This window comes from Bactrocera tryoni, chromosome 4 (genome assembly GCF_016617805.1).
Source record: "Bactrocera tryoni isolate S06 chromosome 4, CSIRO_BtryS06_freeze2, whole genome shotgun sequence".
In the NCBI taxonomy this organism is placed as follows: domain Eukaryota; kingdom Metazoa; phylum Arthropoda; class Insecta; order Diptera; family Tephritidae; genus Bactrocera; species Bactrocera tryoni.
The window spans coordinates 61,675,361-61,700,174 of NC_052502.1; the positions used below are offsets into that span (position 1 = coordinate 61,675,361).

At 36.5% G+C, this 24,814-nt stretch overlaps 1 protein-coding gene across 2 annotated transcripts; it reads left to right on the top strand.

The window, feature by feature from the left end:
* Window positions 1-3,026: 3,026 nt before the first annotated feature.
* LOC120775721 (transcription factor 20-like) lies at window positions 3,027-22,493 on the top strand. 2 transcript variants are annotated; one of them, XM_040106032.1, is made up of 2 exons: window positions 3,027-3,668; window positions 20,909-22,493. In XM_040106032.1, the coding sequence occupies exon 2, from the start codon at window positions 20,926-20,928 to the stop codon at window positions 22,399-22,401; it is 1,476 nt and encodes a 491-aa protein (XP_039961966.1). In that variant the 5' UTR covers window positions 3,027-3,668; window positions 20,909-20,925; the 3' UTR covers window positions 22,402-22,493. The 2 variants fall into 2 exon arrangements, with proteins under 2 accessions (XP_039961966.1, XP_039961967.1); XM_040106033.1 differs by lacking the exon at window positions 3,027-3,668 and adding an exon at window positions 8,187-8,248.
* The last annotated feature ends 2,321 nt before the right edge of the window (window positions 22,494-24,814 follow it).

Here is a 24,814-nt window from a genome sequence, read left to right on the forward strand (position 1 = left end):
TAATTCCCATATAACGGCCATCGGACGGTTAAGAAATATAAATAAAAAACGTGAATCAACTTCGATCAATTAGATTCTCTCCAATTTCTGTCTTTGAAACCCAATCTGTCAACGGTGTGGCGGCTCACAGATGTGCTTGCTGTATAAAATACAATAATTAATTGATTAACGCGATTGTAAGAAGTTGAAGAATTTTGGAGCGTATATATCTGTTTTAAACATGGTGTCCCATATTAATCTAAAACCCTCTGTACCTGTTTTGATATTCGGTTCGATTTTAACAAGTCGGTGTGGACCTATTTATTCAGTGGCGTTGCTACAACTTCGGGCGCCCGGGGCCAAGGATGTTCTGCCGCCCCCCTTTATCTACATTCCTACCTGGTTCGAGCAAAGGTGAATTTTTACAAAATATTTTCGATATTAAGTATATAAAACTTAGGAACTAGAAGCCACGCAAATTCTGAACTTCCAAAATTCTCACAATACGGTTTTTGAGGAAATTGATAGTAAATTTACAAGACATCTTATCAAAAGACATAGAAAAAGCCCATTTTCTCCCTATATCTTGTACACTTTTGACACAATTTGCAGGAATTTTTGCCTATTTTGCCTACTATTGTTAAGAAAGATATAAGACAAATTCAAAGACTGAAAAGTCTTCGAGTAAAAATTAATATTTTTCATTGTTATTCAGATTATTACATTGTGAGTGTACAACTCTTTATCTTTAATAAATTTTGTAAAAAAATTTGTTGAAGTATTTTCTGAATATTAAAAAACAGCGAAGAACGTTTTGCCGCCCCCAAGACGTTGCGCCCGGGGCGACGGCCCCCTTCTCCGCCCCCTTGCTACGCCACTGTATTTATTAATTCTAGAACATATTGAATTTATTGGGATGATGTGTTGTTATTAAGAGAAGAAATTTTTATCGAATTATAAAACTAATATAAAACAATCTGCAGCAACTACCGTGGGATAAGCCTCCTCAACCATATAAGGTTCAATTGAGCGTATTTTGTGAAAGATTAAATCCTTTAGCTTTAGGTCTGAAAAGTCAACAACTGACCAGATATTCACAAATCTTGGAAAAGACCAGTGAACAGATGATCGACACACCCCAACTCTTCGTCGGTTTCAAAGCTGTTTTTGACAGCACGAAAAGGACCTGCTTTTATGTCTGAATTTGACAAAATTAATACGGCTGTGTAAACTAACGTTGAGCAATACCAAAACCTCCACCACTATCGTGGAACTTCTACAATCTACTCCTGAAGAAAAACACTAGAGCTAAATAGAGAAGATACTATCTTCTATAAGAGTGTACTGCTGCTAGCATACGCCGATAATATTGATATCATTGGCCTGAACAACCGCGCCGTTAGTTCTGTGTTCTCCAGACTGGATAAGGAAGCGAAGAAAAATGGGTCTGGCGTGAACGAGGACAAGACGAAATATCTCCTGTCATCTAACAAACAGTCGTCGCAATCGCGACTTGGCTCTCACGTCACTGTTGACATTCTTAACTACGAAGTCGTAGATAATTTCGTCTATCTTGGAACAAGTATTAACATCAAAAACAACGTCAACCTCGAAATCCAACGTAGAATAACTCTTGCCAAAAGGTACAACTTCGGGCTGAGTAGGTAATTGAGAAGTATAGAAGAAGAATATAAAGCATAATTTATCGGTTTATAGAAGATGCAACTGAATCTATAGCTATATCTGAATAGATAAGATATATCCGTGAACTTTTTAAGTGAATATTGTTGAAATTGCGACACTAAACAGCGACTGTATATGAACCAATAATAGCCGCTAAATCCTGTGACGTTGCGGAAGTGGATACGAGGTGAACAATTGCTGCCAGTTTAGCAGCACATTTCTCTCCGCCTCACTTACAGTGTTGCGCAACAAAGGAATCTAGCATTCATTGCTGCTGGGCAATTTTTGCAATTACATATACACATGTTTACTTTAGCTCTTGGAAATTAAAAGTTTAAAGACTGTGTAATTAGGACGTCTCGCGTCGTAAATACAAAATTTATGCAAACATATTTTTATATATGTGTAAATACATACATATGTATGTATGTACGTGATGTGTGAAAATATTAAAGCTAATTTCTCGCAATTGCAGTTAAATAGAATTAAATAAGTGTCAGGATCTCAACAACGATTCGTATATATGTATATGCGCACATACATTTATGATAATGATTATATACATATGTACATATGTATACATATGTATGATCTGATGTTTGATTTTTTCTGCTTTCACACATGTGTTCTTCCTGCGAAAATCAGATCACTCCGTTTTGATAACAATGATGACTGCTTCCTGCTTGCAACAAATTCTTGTTCACACACACTCGCTTGTTCAGGAATAGTTGCTGTTGTTTACTGTTACATAGCCGATTTTGAAGTTGACGCTGATGCGTTGCCACATTTTACGCTGAGTGACAAAATCACCGCATACTGACAAGTCTGGTTGATGTGGACGTCAAAAGCCACAGTCAGCTCAACAACAAGAAAAACAACAAGCCACGTAAACAACGTGCACAACAAGTGTAAAATATTGCCAACAAGTAAGTAAGTACATGAATATGTATTCAATAAGTGACAAACCATAAACAAGGCTGACGTTGCATGTAGAGATATACATACATACGTACCTATATGCATATACATATATATGTATATATATTTCTGTGTATTATTCAACTCAGATTCTGTGAAGTCTCCTATACAACCAATGGTGCTGTTGCAGCGATTGTGTTGATGCGTTGATTTCTTCAATGATACTTGCCGCACCAATATATAGTACCTAGTTGTTCTTGTTATTGCTTTTGCTGCTGTGATTCTGTTATTGTCATTGCAACCACCAACTCCTCCACACACGAAGCCACTGTTAGTCATTGTTACAGCTGGATGCTGTTGCAGCCTTTTTGTGCTTTTAGTTTGCGCCTTCCGCTGTGCTTTAAGGGTGGTTTTGCGGCTTGGTAGCAGCGTCCGTTGCCGATTGCTCGACTCGGCTTTTCTTTCGCAGCGGACGCTTTGCCTATTGGCAGCGGCATGTATGGCGCGCGTTTTGCACGTTTTGCACGTTTTTCATAATTTTTAAATTTTCAGCCGTAGTCCAACTCATTTGATTTTTAACTGTCATCGTTAGCGGTAGTTAGTGATATTTGAGTTAATGGCGTTATTGCATTGCGTGGAATATTATACTTTCGTGTCGTGCGTTAATTAAAACTTGTAATACAATTGAAATTAAAACTAAAATAAAATTATATCAAGCTTTGAATATTGGAGAACACAAATATTACATAAATAAATAAAATACATCGTCTAATTGATCGTGATAATTAAAATTGGCAATTTTGTGGTTCAATTTTTAGTAAAACTTCCTGTGGCAAAAATATTAATCAAATATTCACGCAATATATGTATTTATGTATGTATATAAAAGAGTAGAAAGCAATGAAAACTGTCTTACTGTGATTACAAATGCTTAAGTATTCAAAAATAAATTTGAGATAATTCTAAAAAATAAAATAAGAGAACTGTCGTAGCTGAGGTGATTGAATGTATGGTCATCACCTGCTGGGACGGACTTATTATTTAGTAATATCAATCACTAATCGGAAGAAAATACCAAACCTTCGAAGGTAACTACACAAGGCGTAAACGCGAAATTATTTAACTTAGAACAAGTACCGTACATTTTATAAACATATTATATTCATTAGAGTGATTCAAAAAAAAATTTTTTTTTCTTCGTTTCGTACTTGGAAAAATAGGTTCTTAGACACCTCTAAGAAAGCCTCTCCTTTAATTGTAACGGGAAGGTCCTCCTACATACAGTTTTCTATTTTTTCTTATTATCAGATAGAAAAATATATATATCTCGCTTCCAACAACTTGAAAAAATATCTTGTTCCTTAGATTTTGTAGGAAATTGAATGCTCTACAAAAAAGGTCTATTATGATTTTTTCGTAAACCCAACCGTTTAAAAGATATTAACGGTTGAAATTTGGTTATTTTTGGGAAAATTTTTTATTTCATATGAACTTTATAACTAAATGAAAAAAAACATTATGAATAAGGTTTTTGGAGAGGCTTTCTTAGAGGTGTCTAGGAACCTATTTTTCAGAGTATCAAACGAAAAAAAAAAAAAAATTTTTTCGATCCACCTTAATATGCATTGATGTTTGACGATGAATATCTCGAAACGAAAAAAAAAAGTTTTTTTTGAATCACTCTAATATTCATACAATCGTTATTGGCTACTTTCCATAGATTTTCGATGGAGTTTAGGCCATTCCAATACCTAAATATTTTTGCTTTCCAAAAATCTTCGAATAGGTACAGCTCTTTGGATTGGCGCGTTATGGTGATGGAAAGTCCGCGTTTCACCCTAAAATTGGTCACCAATCACCACTAACCCTTTTCCGAAGTTCTATGTATTTTTTTGAGTTCATTTTATGGGACACAAAACAATCTTGAGTCTTTCCGTGATGTCTAAATGTGGCCCATAAGGTATTCTTCTTGAAAGTTTCTAACGAATCGGGATTCTTTTTAAGGATAAATGTAACGATCGAGTTACTGAAAACCATCGTGTCCATCTAAATTGAACTTTTTCTCGTCACTAAATATGAAGATTGCTACTCGGTGTTTCTAAAAATGTACTTCTCAGCAAACTGAAATCGCGCCAGTTTTTACATCTGCAAAAGTCTAAGTTTAGCACTTCTTTTTTCATATCGATTGAAAGAATTTGGAAAATTTTCGATCGATCGCATTCTTATTCTTTTCATCCTTGTGGCAATTTTTTGTTCTTATTAACCGACAAATGCCTGATCTTTCGAATTACCCTTGCTTTTATTAAAGTTGATCAGCCTCTTCGAGGTCATTTACCATAGTTCTTGGGATCCTTCAGCAAATTTTCGATCGATCGTATTCTTATTCATTTTAATCCTTGTGGCAATTTTTCGTAGGGTTCTTTCATTTTCTTTGAATGCGAGTATTTGGGGTTGCTTCTCAATAGTGAATTTTATACCGCGTGGCATTTCTCTATACAAATTGAATTGAGACAGGTGTCAAATTTATTTTTGCGAATATTTACCTGATATCTTTATCTTAGATATACTTATTTCGCTTTGGCTAAGCCAAAAATTATAAAACATTTCAACCAATATTATTTTCACGTAATTTTTGGACTAACTGTTCATATCGTTAAGTTAAGTGAGGGCACTAAAAATGTTTATGAGTCCCATAAGTTTTTAAATAAAAAAGTGGCAAGGGACATTAAACCATGTACAAAATCGACGTAAGAGTAAGTTCACTACCGTTCTGTGAAATCGTTGACCTTCATTCCATTCCACCGCTTATAAAACTAATAAATACTTGACTCACTGTATTCAACTGTTCACATTTTCAAAGAGTTTTGTGCACCTAATTACTACTGTTAAAACTCTTGGATCTACACCATGTAAGATATTAAATAGTTTTTATAGGAGAATAATGTTTATTTGTGTTAGAGAGAAAGCAATCTGAAATAGGTTTAACCATTATAAAATCAAATGGTATGCGTGACCGTCATAGCATTGTGAGCTTTTAGATACTTTTTGACATTCTTTGAATCAAGTTCGAAGTTCTGCTTCCGGTGATTTTTACATAACCAACTTTTGATAATACTGCTGTGTATACAGACGTTGATACCAAAAACTTTGTCAGGATCATAAAGGACCTCTCCTAGCCGTTCGATACCAAACGAGGTTTCAGACAAGGCAACTCAGTATCGTGGGACTTCTTTAATCTGCAGAACTTAATAGAGAAATAATCTTTTATAAGAGTGCACAGATGCTGGCGTGCGCCGATGATATTGATATCATTGGCCGACACATCCGTGCCGTTATTTATGCTTTCTCCCGACTGGAGAAGGAAGAGAAGCAAATGGGTCTGGTAGTGAACGAGGGCACGACGAAATATCTCCTGCCATCAAGCAAACATGTCACTGTTGACAGCCATAACTTCGAAGTCGTAGATAATTTCGTCTATCCTGGAACCACTATTAACACCAACAACAATGCCAGCCGCGAAATCCAACGTAGAATAACCTTGCCAACAGGTACTACTTCGGACTGAAAAGGCAATTGAGAAGTAAAGTCCTCTCTCGGCGAATAAAACCAAACTCGATAAGTCACTCATTATTCCCGTCCTGCTATGTATATGGTTCAGAGGCATGGACGATGACAATATCTGATGAGTCGACGTTACGAGTTTTCAAAAGAAAGGTTCTGTGGAAGATTTATGCTCCTTTGCGCATTGGCAACGGCGAATATCGCAATTCATGGAACGATGAGCTGTACGAGATATACAAGGACATTGACATAGTTTAGCAGATTAAAAGACAGCGGTTACGCTGTCTAGGCCATGGTGTCCGTATGGATGAAAATATTCCGGCGCTGAAAGTATTCGACACAATACCCGCCGGGGAAAACAGAGAAAGACCTACCCTACGTTGAAAAGACCAGATGGAGAAGGACCTGGCTTCGCTTGGAATCCCCAATTGGCGCCAAACAGCGAAAAGAAGAAACGACTGGCGCGCTGTTGTTAACTCAGCTATAACCGCGTAAGCCGGTTTGCCAATAAAGAACAAGAACTTTGAGAAATGTCTCGAAAACCCATTCTTGCAGGTATTGTTGTGGGATGCACTGAACTACTACTCAAAATGATTACTCGATTCCGTTTACATTAATTTAACAGAGTAAAATGTCATATAACTGATTAGTTGGGATAACTAAAGTTTCAGCCAAGTAAATACGAGATTAAAAACGAAAGAAATTTCTCTAATACGGCTACAAACCGGATTAAAACTAAATCGACATCTTGGTATATAAATTAAAAATTCATTTTGGAAACTCCGGACATATGGAATAAAAAATTAAATTTTCCAATGTTGAGATCAACTAACTAACTCAACAATCTAACTTTTAATCCAAAGTATTTTTAATAGAAAATTCGCAACACTGGTCTCAGCCAATTATATAATTTTTTGCAAATATGGAGATGATTTTACAGCCATGAAATTTGTGTAAATATTTTTTTTCCTTCAAATCGCCTCAAGAAGCCTTAACATGCTACGCAACAAATACTCTTACGTTTTAAGTTAACACTTATTGAGTAAATCAATTACACATCGCACTCAACTCCATTACAGCATACATTATTATTAACGCATGTGGTTCATACCTAAATAGTATTTGTTTAAGGTGATATGTGAACTTGTTGGACCCACACAACTGTGCTTAAATTATTGTCACGTCTGCGAGTCATACACAGATGTGTACGCACGTATGACTTTATTTGCCACATGCCACACCATGTCATACATCAAACAATTTACCAGCTATCGCTAACATCCTCTGTTAACGGTCATAGTAATGACAATATTGGTAAGGGTAAAGTGCGAAGCGCCGAAAGCCACAAGTGGCACATAAATTTAATTCACAGTCAAATGCGACGGTCCCTCGCGCCTCAGGTCTACGAGTACTAGAGTCACAATGACTCAAATATAATATGTATACTCGTATGTAAGTATGCATGTGTATGTTCGTATTCGCAGATGAAGGGCCCATGATACTTATACGAGTATGTGAACAAATGTGTCACAAACAAGGATCTATCACCTCTGACTACAGATGGCCTTACAAATCGCAAAATACTAATGTAGGTATGTTTTAAGGGATGCTAACTGGCAGTTATGTCCGTCCGTTTTCAGCCGCTCATCGCACACATGATTACTACAGCCGTTAAGGGCCGAAAGGTTCGTCGATGGTAATGTTGCTCGTAATTATCTTATACCATAATGGTTGCGATGCGCTTGTTTACGGGTTAAGTACACACACATAAGCTTTGTTGAAGTCGTTTTTAAATATACATACATACATAAATTGATTTATGCGGGGTGAAATCAATCAAGCGAATGTGGATTTTCAACCATTGTCGAATAAACGAAATATTTAAAGCGTATATAAGCCAATAAAACTGTATGGATGTACTCACTGATACCAACGCAGACACATGAATATCAAACTTTCTTTTATATCAGTAAATTTTATAATATGAGCAAAGTAAACTTCAACAGAAACAGTCCACCAGTTTTCAACCAAAAAAAGCGAAAAGCACATGACCAACGAAAGTTTCGAACCAGAGATACGCTAGGGCCAGCAACAAGTCGATTTTCGGGTGAGTTTTCTTCTTGGGTTCTAGTAGTCCTTTTCTTCGTTTTGTTAGGGTTAAAGTGCATTAGTTGCGTTTCGATTAAAGACTGCTAAAAAGCTCAAAATTTTATATCGATATGTACTAGGGTGTCATATTTAATTTTTTTATGTTTTCGCGGACACATGAAAATTTTGCTTTTATGTTAAAGAAAAATTCACTGATAATCTAAGCTCTAAATTTTGACGTTTTTCCCACAATTTAAAAAAAAAAACATTAGTTAAATCTTGATGTATATGCAGCAAAATCGGAAGAGTGAGCTGCAAACTTCTTCTTCTTCTTTACTTGCATAGACACCGCTTACGCGATTGTAGCCGAATTAACAACAGCGCGCCAGTCGTTTCTCCTTTTTGCCATGTGACGCCAATTTTAGATTCCAAGCGAAGCCATGTCCTACTCCATCTGGCCTTTCCAACGGCGTGGAAGGCTTCTCTTCCTCTAATTCTCCCCGCTGGTACTGCGTCGAAAACTTTCAGAGCTGAAGTGTTTTCATCCATTAGGACGACATGATCTAGACAGCGTAGCCGATGTCTTTTAATTCGCTGAACTATGTCAATGCCTTCGGATATCTCTTACAGCTCATCGTTCCATCGAATGCGATATTCGCCGAGGCCAATACGCAAAGGACCATAAATCTTCCGCTGAATCTTTCTCTCGAAAACTCGTAACGTCGACTCATCTGATGTTGTCATCAATTACCTACAGAGTCCGAAGTAGTACCTGTTGGCAATAATTATTCTGCGTTGGATTTCGACGCTGACATTATTGTTGGTGTTAATACTGGTTCCAAGATTGACGAACTTATCTACGATTTCGAAGTTATAACTGTCAAAAGTGACGTGGGAGTCTAATCGCGAGGATGACGGCTGTTTGTTTGATTACAGGAAATATTTCGTTTTGCTCTCGATCGCTACAAGACATATTTGTTTCGCTTCCTTATCCATGCTGGAGAAAGTAGAACTAACGGCTCGGTTGTTGAGGCCAATGATATCGATGTCATCGTCGTACACCGGCAGTTGTACACTCTTAGATAGTACCTTCACTATTTAGTTCTGCAGCTCGAATTATTTTCTCCAAGCGCAGATTGAAGAAGTCGCGTGAAAGGGAGTCCCCTTGTCTTGCGATCCTGAAGGAGATTTTTGTATTGCACAACCTCAGTTTACACAGCCGTATTAGTTTTGCGGGGATACCAAATTCAGACCGCGGCATTAAGGTAGCTCCTTTTCGTGCGGTCGAAAGCAGCTTTAAAATCGACGAAGGAGTGGTGTGGTCTCCCTTTTTGTGTATTAGGCATAGCACACTTAAATTCCAATCGTTGGGCATGCTTTCATCCGACCATATTCTACAAAGAAGCTGATGCATGCACCTTTTCAGTTCTTCCTCGCCGCTTTTGAATAGCTCGGCCGGCAATCTTTGTTGCTCTTCAGACGGGTAATCGCTATTCGAGCTTCTTCATGTTCGGGCAATGGAACGTCTGGTCCATCGGCATCGATTATATTTTCATTGCCATTCAGCAGGCTGGAGAAGTGTTCCCTCCATAATTTTAGTATGTCCTTAGCATCAGACACTAGATCGCCTCTGAGAGTTCTACAAGGGTATGCTCCGGTCTTGAAACCTTCTGTTAGTCGCCTCATCTTTTCGTAGAATTTTCGAGCATTACCCCTGTCGGCCAGGTATGTCTTCGTACTTATGCATTTCGGTCTCTCTCTTTTTTTGGCTGCAAATGCGTCTCGCCTCCCTCTTCAACTCTCGGTATGCATCCCATCCCGCACGTGTTGTGGTCAATTGCAACGTTGCGAGATATGCTAATCATCGTACCAGCAGTTCATTTGCATTTTCCGAAAGCCAATAGTTTCGGTTGAGAGAGTACAAGTCGAGTAGAAAATCGTTCGGCTGTCTGTTGTGATTGCAGCTTCTCGACGTCGAATCTTCCTTGCGTTTTTTGCATATCTTTGCTTCAACAAAATAGTGGTCCGAGTCGTCGCTAGGACCTCGGAGCATACGCACGTCTAAAACATTGGACACGTGTCTTCCGTCTATCACAACATGATCGATCTGGTTGGTGGCTTTTGACTTGTCTTGGTCACATCGTCCTTCTCTTCCGTCGGGGCGTGCGCACAAATCTTCGTTTTGATGCGGATTGTGGCTAGACGTTCTTCCTACGGGGTGGATGACATGCAAACACTTTTATTAATAAATAAACTAACTAATCAGCTCCTGACTGATTGCAATCTGGCAATGAAAAAGTTCGACTCCTATTAGGCTTCTTAAAGTTTTCAAGAATCTAGAAAGGTTGGAGTTTCTTTAGGTTACAATCAGAATAATACTTATGATTCTTATACATAAATATTATAAATAATGTAAAAGAATTAATTTTTTGTACAGTTTCATGGTTATAAATTTTTTTCTGAAATATTTGTTTTTAATGCAGTCTATTTATTAAGTTTTTCATAGATTTATGTACGTATCATGATGTTATAATTACTTACAAGTAAGAAAAAAACAAAAGGAACACGATAATTAGTACAATGTAAGTAAAGATGGATATGATATGTAAGAATTAAAATAGAATTTCGTTATTAGATGAGATAATGAACAGATTACCGAACCGGTAGTTCGAAAATCTGTATATTAGGTATATGGGGGCTAAAGGGAAATATTGACAATATTCAATCCATTTATAACACACATACTTACTACTATCAGGAAAAGATTCTCTCTGAATTTCATTTATATATCTCACACATTGACCGATATTTTCGGTAAAAAGTCAACTATAAGCACTGTGCCTTCAGTACCTAAGGGCTTGATCAGTTTTGGTCGGAATTGGGCAATTTTTGGTCATAAGGTGGCACACCTCGTGCAAAGTTTTATCCAGATATATTAATTGATTCTTGATTTGTATACTGAAAAGTGAAAGTTTTTGAGAGATAATAAAATTTAATATTGTGTTATATGGGAAGTAGGAGGAAGTCGGCTGTAGTCCGATTTCGCCCATTTTCATACTGTAACATGAGAATATGAGAGGAATGCTACGTATCGAGATATGTGATTTTACCTGAAAGAGGACGGTGCCACGCCCATCGCTCAATTTTTACCCTGGATAATTTAAACGACTCTCACACCATCTCGGGAGTAAAATTTAATGTCTCTGGCGTATTTAGGTTATGGATTATATGGGAAGTCAGCGGGGTTATCATCCAATTTCATCCATTTTCACAGTGCCGGTAATAGTTCTTATAAGAATTGTCTTAAGCGAGTTTGGTTATTGTAGCTTTAGTGGTTAGCAAATATGTAAGTATGTAAAATAAACAAAATTTTTTGCTCACAAGTGCCCCTTGGTACTGCGAGGTACTGTGCCAAATTAGAGTTTTATATCTTAATTTAGTGTTTAGTCATGGTAGTTTATGCGTTTTCGCTTTAAGGTGTTTTGTGGGTGAGAAAAACCTTTGTGCTCTGTAGCAACATGTTACGATAGTATAAAAATGTTTATATTGGGTATATGGGTAGGTATAATTAAATGAATGAACTACGGTATGGCATAGCAATAAACGATAATGACAATATTGTCAGCTTATAGTATATTAGATTAAAAAAAGCTGATTGACCAATATGTTGTTTTATGGGAAGTAAAGGTGGTGCGGTTTTTCCTATTTTCAAACTGGAGATTACCAAAGAGCATTTAATAAGTTCCATCATGTGTAACATTTTTACGCAAGCTACCGCTTGCATGGACACACGAATGATTTAAAAGACTACTTATAATACATCAGCATCTATCTTAGTGAACCAAAAAAACGAGCACTTACTTTGAAGTGACTTTTCCCTTGAACTATTTCAGTTTTAAAGTTTTCAACTGACTCCAACCTTACACGGAAAGCAGGAATCATATTCTCTACTCAAGCGGAGAATATAAGAGGTATTCATATGAATTTTTCACTCAACATGAAGTATGATATAACGAACAATTCTGCATCATTAACTCAAAAATCACGTTTTTTGATTTATGCCGGTCTTGCAGAAATGAGCGATATGTATATTATTCGTTTATTATTTGATTCTAAATCAATTGTGTTGATAACCATTGCAAAAAATTTAAATATCTCACGGCAAAAAAAAAAAATTGGTCACTTAAGTTTTTAACGCTTTAAATGAAATTATCTAGTAGGCACTAGATATATGTATGTACATAGATGCTATTATTTGGGTAGGGTCAAAATGTATTACTTTTTAAAAAATTTTGTCCTTTGATTTTGGAACAAAAAATGGTAAATAAACAAATATCTCAAGATGTACAGGCTCCGCCCGTCAATTATTAGCAAAAGAACAAAAGTACTCGCGAAATAGGCAGTATATTTAAAAAACACATACTATTTTTCAACACATTCTTTCTAAATTCAAAAAGATGCCTGAAGTTGGAGTTTTGATAAATAGGAAAGGCCAAAAAAATTTGCACACCCTAAGCTAAGAGTAAAGTGGGCCGAAGTTCAAGGAACACCCCAAATCCGATATCGCTAACATTAGGGAGTTGGAGGGAGTTGGCATTGCACAAGTTCATCTCAAATTATTCGGAATCTTTTGCTTTCAGCTAATTTTAGAACGTAAACATCACGAAATAAGCCTCACTTACGAAGCGAAATATTTCGAAACGTTTGCATGATAACGAATTTTGAGATTCGTACAGATAAGTTCATATTTAATTTATTTTGATTGTCGATGGCGTAAACGGAAAACGGGGTCTTTTTAATGCTTAATTTTTTTTAGAGAAACTTTTTTTTTCAATATATTTCAATTCCGTTTTGTAAATTAATAAAATGGAATTTTTCTCAATTTCGGATGCAACCAAAAGGTTTTAAAAGTATAGAAGATAAGTCACTTTTGGTCGCGATTGGTCTTCGATGTTAGAAGCTCTTTAAATGAAACCATAATAAACTTAAAACTCAGTTTTGACTAGAACATTATAACTCTTTAACCTTCATAAAACAAAGAATTAATAATGCTATCCACTCTGTTGCGTTGATCTTGAGATTTTTGTATGAATTTTAGAAAACGCCAGTCTAAACAGTGGATTTTGTGTCATGTAAGTGGGTTTGATGATTATAATTACACTGAATTGATGCCTACAAAATTTGTATAAAATTGGCTAGTAATGGTCAATGTTACTCAATATTTACATACCGCTATCAATGCTGGCACGCCCTCTATCTAATGCCAAGGCTTACAATTCGGATCAAGCAGGCGAATCTCTCCATCATTTCTCAAACAAAAGGTTAGAAGTATGATCGTAATATTTTGAATACTTACGACTTGTTTAAAGATATTATAGGCACATTTCAGACGCTATCCGAACCATCTTCAAGTTCTAAGTCAATTGAACATTTTTTCCTGACTTTGCAAATAATCAATGGGAGCTACTTTTTCATTTTAGTAGATTTAACTAACGAACAATTATTTTTTTGCTTAAAAAGCATACGAATTTCATAAAACCATAGACAAAATTTACTTTACGTTTTACTTTAGTTTCTTAATTTAACAAAGTACGTTTCTATTAAAGTGAGCTTCTTTAAATTACTGGTTTATCTGTGTATTTGAACGCTTTAAACTCTATTCATATGAAAACCGAAGCTGCTGGTTTTAATTGCCCGCAACGCAAAAACTTTAGCTTTGTTTTATTGGTTTACTCAGACAAACTATTGCAGTTTGCGCATTTTTCAGAGAAGCTGCCAACAACTTCCCAGTTATTTGTCGCGCCTTTTACAAATGGTAATCAGCAAGAAATGTAAAGCGCGCAAGAATAAACTTTTACCAAATTTATTATATGAAAAAAGTTGGACAAGTTGATTTTTCATTTCGCTGTAAAAACAAATTGAAATTGAGGCTTCACAAGGCTTTTAGTAACGCAAAGTGGCGAGTGGGAGCCTAACTCCGGCACACATCCATCATTGAAACACAAAATGCAAATTGATTCCGCCTGAGAATTGGTTTATTATAGCGCCAACCGGCGGTGGGTACATTACACACCGCCGCAGCTCACCCGCCCGTACACACGCAAACAAGCGCATTGGATTACCACCATAATTAGCATAATCTAATTTAAACTTAGCGCAGCTTTCACACCCAACACCGGTGCCACCGTCCGCCAGTTGATACTGTCAAATTAAAACATTTACTGTTCACACTACCTAGGGGTGTGAGGTATGCGTGGATCAAGAGAAGTGCTTTACAGCTGCTGTTACATTTCGTTAGACGACATCGGTTCGTCAAAAGTTTATTTTTGAAAGCGAAATGAAAAAACAATAAAAAACTTTTAAATGCGAAAATAAAAGAGCGAAGAGCACTCAAGTGCGCCAGATTGGCTTCGACACCAGCATGGCACAGGACTCCAAAAAACATACATTCGCACATTCATACTCCTGCTGAAAAATGTTGTTGTCAAGGCAGGCAATCAGCAATCAGCAGCCGAATCATCACTCTCACAAGCCCCCCCGTAGCGGCATTTAAATGAATTAAAACATTTTGATGTAGCACAAGGCGGCGTACCTCCCAAAATTGCATACTCTTATACATACGAGTATAACCTATACGCTCGTATATATGTATGTATACAACACTGCAGGTGACGGCCGGGAAAGTGTTTTAATTTAACGAGTGCACTTGTATTTTTAACCACCAAGCTTCACTACAGCCATGTGCTTATTAGCAACCCTTTACACTGATTTCGCACTGGGCCCGTCAGCCCCTCTACTGCGAATGTACGCTGAATGTCGGAATTCCAATGAATCCGCAGATCGACTACAGTCAAAGTTTTAAAAATGTTTCTTGTTTTTCAAAATTATAGTAAATCTTGTTATGATTATGAGGTGGAGCAGTTGTGTTTTCGCAGGTATTTGAATTAGAAATAATAACTAACTTTGACCAAAAACTGTAATTGTGTTGTTTAACGAAGTAAATTTACCATAAACAAGTTAGAAACTGATAGGATGAAAATGACAATACCATAGTCAGTGTATATGTATATACAATTATTACTTTTATGAGTATACATACATACGTAGGTTGCCTTTTATATTTCGGGATTTGGCAATCATAGTGTTGCAAACTAGCATCCACAACTTTATCGTAAGGTAGGAAATTTTTGAAGATATACCTACGTTCTCAGTATGTAAAACGTATTTACATACAAGCGGTATGTGTCGCTTACAGTTAAAATATTCAACTCGGTCAAAGAATGGAATTAATACGCGAATATTTTCGCCCGATTTTTTTACAATTTTCGATGTGGATTAACTCAGCAACGGTGCATCGATGAACTTACAGCCCTATTCTCATGCCGTCACAAAAATCACAAACACAACCGATTTTGCATTGTGAGGTTTGCTTTCAGACATCACAAATTTGTAAATAAATTGTGAGAATTTGTGCTTTTGAAATCGCCTCAGCAACACAATAGTGAGGATGGTGACTTTATTGAGGAAATGCGAATAGGGCTGCTAGGCAACTATAAAAATATTTCACGTTGGATCCCACACACTTTGTCGATCACTCAAAAAAAGGCTGGTGCCAATTTGTTGGGAGAAATGTTAAAAAAAAATACGAAATCTATGTTTGGAAACGCATCTATGAAATAGTATAGTAAGGGATGATGAAACGTTGATTTATACGTATCAAATCAGTCGACCGCATGGCTGTTTCTAAATGAGCCGAATCCAACAGAAGTCCTTTGCGCACGAAGCACTTCCTAGCAAATAGTTGCCTGATTTTTTGGAACAACTGTAAACATCACAAGCATATCTGTAGTCTTTCAAGAAATCACGAAAACTAACCCGCGAAGACGGGTTCGACTGAAACAACTGCATTTTTGAGTACTCAAAACATCAATTTGATGAGTCATCCGCCGAATAGTTCTGACTGGCACCTAGTGTCTTCTTTTTTATTTCAGTTCAGAAAAGATGAACTACTATATGCCAACGTTTTTCGACCCCTAAAGAGGAGGTTGATGCAATCAGAGTGGCAAAAGTGTTTCGAAATTTGTTTCAAACGCATGCGTAAGTATATAAATCTTATTGGAGAATATTTTGAAAAACAATGAAGCGATTTTCGATGATTAAAATTTTTTTTGTTCTCTAATTCCGAATTATAAAAGGATGCCTACATACGTATTATGTTGTGTATTTAATAATTTGTTAAGTCCGATCTTTTGGAGGTTCGTAATATCCATTTGAAGCGATGCGCATGCACACAAGCGTTTCTTCCAATCGTCAAAACATTTTTCATAGGCACTTTCTGGGATGGCCTTCAGCTCTCGCGTCGAATTTGTTTTGATGTATTCAATTGAGCTGAAGCGTGTTCCCCGATGTGAATATTTCAGTGTGGAGAAAGGTAAAAGTCACATTGAGCTAAATCAGGTGAACACGGTGCACAGTGAGACAGCCCAATAGTAACCGCGGCAAAAAATGGTTTTTGACGTGTCGTCCAATTTGGATGAAATTTTCATTGTATATTAACAGATATATGAGTAACAATTCCCTGAAATTTCAGCCTCATAACTTCATTACTTTTTGGTCTAGAGCAAGTCAAAGTTGAGGTATGCCAACGCGCTTGAAATATGTTAGTTCAATATGTAATAATCAAAAGCTTATTAAAATAAAAATACATGATAAATGTAACTTTAAAGTATTTTTTTAATTAATTTAGTTATTGTAGAATGAGTAAATGAAACTAAATTAAAAAAAACACTAATTTTTTTTTTCTCAACAACAGGATTGTGGTGCATAAACTGAACTTTTTGCATTTTCAATGGCCTAGGAAATATAGAGCAGCCCCTCACCCTAGGTGCAGACTTATACCAAATGAAAGTTTGAAATCTCAGCTTTAATTTAAAGTAGAGGACATATAGCAAAAGCACATTAAACATACAAAAAACTACAAAAAGTACGTAACGCGCACATTCTGTCGCTATACGTATGTTAGCATGCAATAGCATGTTTACAACTTTTTACTTTTATTTTTTTTAATTGTTTACTATTCACTTATTGTGCAAGAGAATAGTAATAAATTAGATTTGTTTTTTGTTAGTTATTCAGAATTATACTTTAAAGATCATTTATGTTTTAATAAAAATATTCTTGTTTACATAAATTTTATTATTAATTTGATAGATAATTTTATTGAAGGTCATTGACTTTGGGTTAGATAGTTGCATAATTTTTAATTTAAGTTGATAATGCAAGATATTGTTCTTATCTAAGTTGTGTTATGATCACTTTCTAATGTGGTTAGTTTAATTGTTATATTGTAGTGCCGCTTGTCGCCTGGCAGGAAAATAGAAAATAGTCTCTTGCATTATAATTATTTTTGTTGTCCAAAGCTCATAAGCAGCCTAATATAGTGAGCATAATTTTGGTTTTGGTTGTTGTTGGTTTTTGGGCATTCTTTCCATCCGCTGAGCCAAACCAGTTTTTTTTTTTGCTCAAACATATGTACATCTGTACACACAACAAGGTCATGGATAATTCAACAATTTCTTATAGTGCAATCTTTAATATTTGGATGGATAGCAATAAAGATATTGATGTTGTTGTTGGTGTCATATCAACAAATTACAATGAAATGTCAGACTTAATTATTAAAAAATTTCGTGATTTTTTAATAAAATATTTAATACCAAAATTTAAATCCAAATGGAACAAATCTGGGCGCATAAAAAGTAAATTTTTGGCTGATAATGAAGAATGGCTTGCACAGCCTTACCCCATATGTGAAGAAACTTTGGATGATGAACAACCAAGCACTTCGCATTCCGTTAAGCGTGGACGACCTGTAAAAGCCAAGAAAGGTCTAAGAGAAGTAAAATATCTCAATTTTGCAAAAGTTTTCCAGAAGACTTAATAGTGTCTGCTGCTAAAAAATATGAAAAGAGTGGGCTTAAAAGTCCATGTGGTGAAACAAGGCATGGGAACAACCAATGATGGTAATGTCTCTAGAAGATTTTTTGAAGATCCAGAAATAACCGCTGTAATAGTAAAAATATAGATGTTGGTAAATTCCATACGTATTGCATGGACACTGCAAAATTATATGTAGAGCTTTATGGCTGGTACTACATGCTCATCACTGTGCATAAAGTTCTCATTCACGGCAGCAAAATGGTATCTGAGGCTACATATTTTGCCAATAGGTTTGTTTGCAATTTTTATTTTTGAAAGTATTTTTTTAAACTTTATTTAATATTAACTTTTTTTTTGCTACAGGAATGTTATCCGAAGAAGCGCAAGAAGCAATGAATAAGGAGTATAGAAACTGTAGGCTATTCCATTCTCGTAAAAATTCACGTTTTTCTACGAATGAAGATGTAATGCACTATTTGCAAATATAATCAGATCCTTATATTAATTCATTTAGAATGAGAAACAAATTAAAAAAATTAGAATACCATGATGATGTTAAAAAATTGATTGAATGAAAAAAAAAATATTGTTTTATTTTATTGCATTTCAATGGGAGGTGGGCGCTTTAGTGAGCGTGTTATTGTAATTTTTGCATGAAACATTTTAAATGATATAAATTACAGTAATATAGAATTTGAAGGTTGTATTTAATATATTTTAGAAAATATGGCACTTTTTATGTTGAGGTAGTATGGGTGATGGGGTTAAAAGTGGGCCAAAGTTGAATTTTTATTTCAAATAATGTTTGTAACTATATAACATTCAAGTATACCAAAATTGAAAGTTATACCTAAAGTATTCCGGACAATACGGCATTTTACAAATTTCGACTGTATGGCAGGTGGGCGAATTTTCTTAATTTATTTTTTTAAACTGGAATTGTCTCAAAAATAACCTGTGCAAAATTTCAGAGCTCTACAATGACTCCTTGTATTTGATGCCGGCGTTGTCTCACTGTGCGGTGCTTGCTCAATGATCGCGCTAATTTTTGGCATCATAATTAAGAACAGTTGTACCAACCTAGGAAAGCAAATTCTCCTGTCTTCCAAATATGTAAGCGGGAAATGAGAGGGGGAAAATGAAGAATTCGCGATACTTTTTTGACAGAATGTATATCGTATGTGCGTACATATATTATTTTTCGTCTACATTAATTAAAACAAAACTTATAATAACGGGAGCAGTTAGTGATTCAAAGTAATGGTGTATAGTATATACGAGTACATATTTACATATCTTGCCAATACTATGTTTATATAACCTTGCTTTCTCGTTCGGGCGTTGCGTTCAAATCATTTGGTGTCGCCTCGAATTCGTCTTAAAGGGGCTTAGCTTGCCGTACTAGTGAGCTTTTCGTTGACAAAAATATTCCTGTGACCGGTAGCCAAATTATGGACAAGTGGATTTGGCCAGTGAGCTTAAATCCTTCCTGCAACTGTTGACTACGCTGGAATTAATATTTGGCAGCTTCAGTATAGATAACCCCTACTTATCCTCTTCCTCATCCACATCTAGAAGCCAAGTTCACCCAAAAGTGACTATTGAAATATAATCGTGGGAGCATTATTCCCTTATTCGTATATCAGAGCATGCTGCTACTTTCCGAATATATACGCGTATGGGAAATTTATACAGGAGCATATTAATCGCGTTAGTCGGACATGGCTAATAACCTCGGTAACCCCCTCTTATTATTTTATCTATTTAATACCAGAACACCAAATGTCAGAATTGGTCTAATGACGACCATATATATCCCCTTGACTATATTTAGTTCCTGTTATTTATTCGTTATTTTAAGTCTTTTAAGTGACGCAAATATTGAATTTTTTTAAGTTTTGCTAATAACAGCAAAAGTTTCGTCGAAAAAAGAATTTGATTGGTACCGAGACTGTACACCAGATCTAATCCAATTCACAAGATGAGATAGCTTATATTCTTCCATCCGAGCTCACAAATACTCTATAAGGTATTTTTTGAAGATGGGCTCATGTCTTTTGGGCAGTTACACGAGGGTGAGGTTTATTTTGCTGCCTCTCTGTACCGAAAACTTAGTTTTGAAGTAAGGTTCTATGAATGCAAGCAAAGATTTTTCGGTCGTCCGTTTCGTTGGAGCTTCTATAGAAAGTAAGTTGGTACAAAATATATACTTTTAATTTTACAGCACAAACTTTGTATTTAATAAAGCAAACTAAAGATATTTCAGCAGTTAGAATATTTCACTAGAATATAATAAATATTAGCTCGTATTTATTTCGTGCTCAAAAGCACCGTCGGCAAAATGCTGATAAAATGTTTGCATCAAAAAACTACTTGACAAGTTACACGCATATCCCATGCCCCAATTTCTTTGTGCAATCCTAAGTACATAAATCTCTTGGCGCATTTTATTGAAATCAAAAACAACTTAATGTACAATCTGCTTTGTTCCGGCACTCAGTGTTAAGCTCTTCAGTTTAGGGACTAAATGCAAAACGCATGGTTGGGCATTGTCGACAGGTTTCCATTTATTGTCTACCAAATCTGAAAAGTACACGAGAAGAACATTTAAATGTCATTGTCTTATTGTTTCTTACTGTGTTTGAATTTCCTATACTTAAGAATTGCAGCTCTTTCCTGAAGGCAGACATTACATTCTACTTTCTTTTCTCTCCCCCTCTTCAACTTGTTAAAACTGCAGCTGTTCGACTAGCGGTCATGTCGGAGGAACATCAGCAACAGCAGAAGCAGCAGCAGCAACAACAACAACAACAACAGCACCAACGTCAACAGCTTTTGCAGCAGCAGCAACAGCAACAAAAATGCTCAAAGGAAACGGCAATATCCAACTCCTCCTCAGCGTCTTGCTCGCCCACGAATGCCACATCCACTGCGCCACCGCGCAAGTCGAATATTCATGAGATGTGCAATCAAGACTTTGTTAGTCGACTGATGGCAGCCACGCCTCCCTACTTGTACTCAACGCCAGTGGGTGCTAACAACTTTTTTTTTAGTGACATGTTGCGCTCTTTGGTGCAGGCGCGCAACAACGAGAATGCGCGTAATCTACAGCTGCAGCAGTCGATGGTGTTGGCGCGAAGGCCGCGAAAACGAACTTGGGCGCATCATCGTCCTTATTATGAACATTTGCGAGAACGCAAAGAAGCGGAAGAGAAACAGCAACTCCTTACGCAACAACAACAACAGTTGAACAACAATGCTACCGTCTCCGCAGTGGGGTTGGAGAAGCCACTTGAGCTTACAAACAAACCGTATTTTCACTTAGCCAATAAGTATCGCAAATTAGAAAACGAATCCAAAGATGTGACAGATGTCAAGATTGTCAAGTGCGATACTATCGGTATTCCAACTCCCGAAGTTGTAGCTGCAACTGCTCTCAATAAGAGTGGGAATGAAAGAGGTGGCGCAGCCGAAGCTGTGCTGCAGGACACTCCACCTGCAGCTTCTTTGCCACCACAGGATTTGGTTCTGCCACCACCGCCACCAGTTTGGTATCCACCACTCTACCCACCTTACGGCATCGATCCACTGCACTTCTTCATTGATCTACGCGTCTCAGGTCATATTTACGACCGCAAAAAAGAGAATATATCGCCACTCACAAACGTCGACGACAACAATGCGGCAGCCGATTCAGAGGCTACCGGTAGTAACTGCTCAAATGTTAATTTGTTGAACAAACACCGCCAGGGCTCTGCTTTCACTGTACCTGTGCCACGTTGCAACGACAATAAACCTGCCGTTGTACATGCACTTGACGCGATCAATTTAACCTCAACCGCCATGGCTAGTAAGTTCGAAAACTATACCAAATACTACGATCTGGGTGAAGCCAAAGAAAACCAACCCTTAACTAAGAGCAGCGCTAGTTATATGTTACAACAGTTACCCCGACTTTATAGCCAGTTTGCAGCACGAGACCTGATCGCATCGAACGTAGCTGCAGCTGTTGGTGGTGGCAATGCCAATAGCTTTGACAATGACAATAAATCCGAACCTGATTGTGAAGACTCCGATGAACGTGCGTCTGTGGATAACTGTCCGAGTTTAGTTGGTAATAATTGTGAACGTGATATCGATGTTGAAATTATCGACTCCATTAAATATCGTACCGATGGCGACAACAGTCGCTGCTCGAGTGCAGATGAAGCATCCATCACACAAATTGATTAGACAGTAAAGTTATATGTCTATGTATTTTTACTTAAGTATCAAGTTTATTATGTGAATTTAAGTACAAAATAAATTATTATATTAATAAAGTATATTGCATACTTGTTTATAACTTACTTCTTGGGTTGATAAATCTGTAGCGAGATCACTTCATCAAATCAAAATCTCTCACCTTCTCTTAGAGCACTTAAAATCGCAATTAGTTCAGGAAGGCCACAAGAGGCAGTAACATCAAAAAATATCACGAAAACTCGAGACAGTATGTGACCTTAAAATGAATTTGAGTGAGATAGTTAACATCACAGGAGTCTCAAAATATCACGAAAATACGAGACAGTATGTGACCTTAAAATGAATTTTTATGAATCATTAGCGAATTTTTACAAATGAAACTTTGCCTTTTTGAAATATCGTTAAAAAAGCGAGTTCTACTCTCAAAGAACAAAGGGCCGATTTGCTACAATGAATGATAGATAAATACATATAGTGCATATTTACACACCGTAATCTAATAGGAGATCTACTAAATGGTTATTACTCGGTGAAAGCTCGAAAAGGCTGCCAGTAGCGGGTTTTGAGTCCATGTATGATTTCTGCTCGACCAATGGTGGGATCATAAATATTTTAATGTGCCTTTGTGTAAAGAGCATTTTTTAATAGCTTTTTTTTTGACAGATCACGACGCGTGAATCGTGGCAAGCTGTCAAGCTGTCATGTTGTTTGGCATTTAATCGTGGAAAGACTTATGCCTGAACTACGTTTACAAATTGTTCAAGTTTATTACGAAAATTCACGTTCTGTAAAAAATGTGTTACGCGCGCTTCGCTCAACTTATGTTAAAAGTAATCGGACTACTGAGCGTACTATTTGCGACACCATCACCCATTTTGAGTCCCAGATTTCGTCATTGGATAATATTCGACCGAATAGACAACGTCCATCACACTGTGAAGGAAATATGTACTCGAAGACCATGGAGAGCCGATTCGGAACCGTTCGCAGCAACTGGGTCCGACGTATAGAACGACTTGGCGCATTTACATCGAGATCTTAAATTGGAATCATACAAAATACAGCTTGTGCAAGAACTGAAGCCACTCGACTTTCGCAAGCGACATTACTTCGCTCTATGGGCTCCTGAAAAGTTCCAAGAAAATCCAACGCTTTCGACCTGAATTTTGTTCAGGGATGAGACACATTTCTGGCTCAATGGGTATGTAAAGAAGCAAAATTCCAGCATTTGGGACGAAATACGAGTACAAGAGCTGTCATTTCATCTAAAAAAAGGAACAATTTAGTGTGATTTGTGGAATCATCGGTCCATATTTCTTCAAAAATGATGTCGGTGAGAACGTAACCGTCAATGGCAACCGTTATCGAGCCATGATGTCTCAAATTGAAGCTGGTGGATTTTTCGAGAGAACACTTTGGTGAGCAGATAATTTCACGTTTTGGGCCGGTCGATTGACCACCAAGATTGTGTGATATCACGCCGTTAGACTTTTTCCTGTGGGGTATAAAAAGTCTATGCGGACAATCCTGCTTCGATTCAGGCCTTTGGGACAAAACATCACGCGTGTCATTCGCCAGTTACCAGTCGATCGGCATTATTGTGATCCATTTACAATTTCGTCCAATAACGAATATTTGATTCGTTCGCAACATTTTTTAATATAAATATATATTAAGATATTTTGATATAAAACTATAATACCGTTCTTTAAAAAACACTTAATTTCATTATAATCGGTTATGGTAATTTCGGACATAAGCTTAAACAAGAGTCTAACGGTATTTTTATGATAGATACTTCAGTTGGAAATAAAAAACTTATTTTATTAACACTAAACATACCATAACGGGTCAAATGACCCATTTTGAACTTTTGCATTGAAAATGCCCGTATAATTTTATTGCGTTTGCACATTTGACTTCATGACTTTTTCTAAGTATTTAATGTACAGTTATAAACATATTTTTGTTTCGTTTTTTTTTTGTTAATTCTGAGTAATGCTTGTTGTATACCGATATCTACCATAACGGGTCATTTGACCCGGAGACAATTTTTCTGTTCTATGAGATGATCGAGTCAGTAAGTTGCACATTCTTCCAAAGACTATTGTGTAAAGTAGTTCAACGAAAATAGCTCAGAATAATTTCAAGAAAATATCAAATTTTAGATTGAAAATAGCTTTTTAGTGTAAGAAAAAGTGGCAAAAATTGAAAGTCTTGGTAAGTACCTAGCTTATATTTTATTTTGATAGCTATAGTAATACAGATCCTTTTTTACCCAGAAAAATGTCGAAGCAAACAAGACAGTACAAGTTCTTAGAAGATATAAATAATATTGGCGAAGAGTTTTCAGAAATTAGTGAAGATGAATTTTCTGAAAATGAAGATATATTGGTTGCAA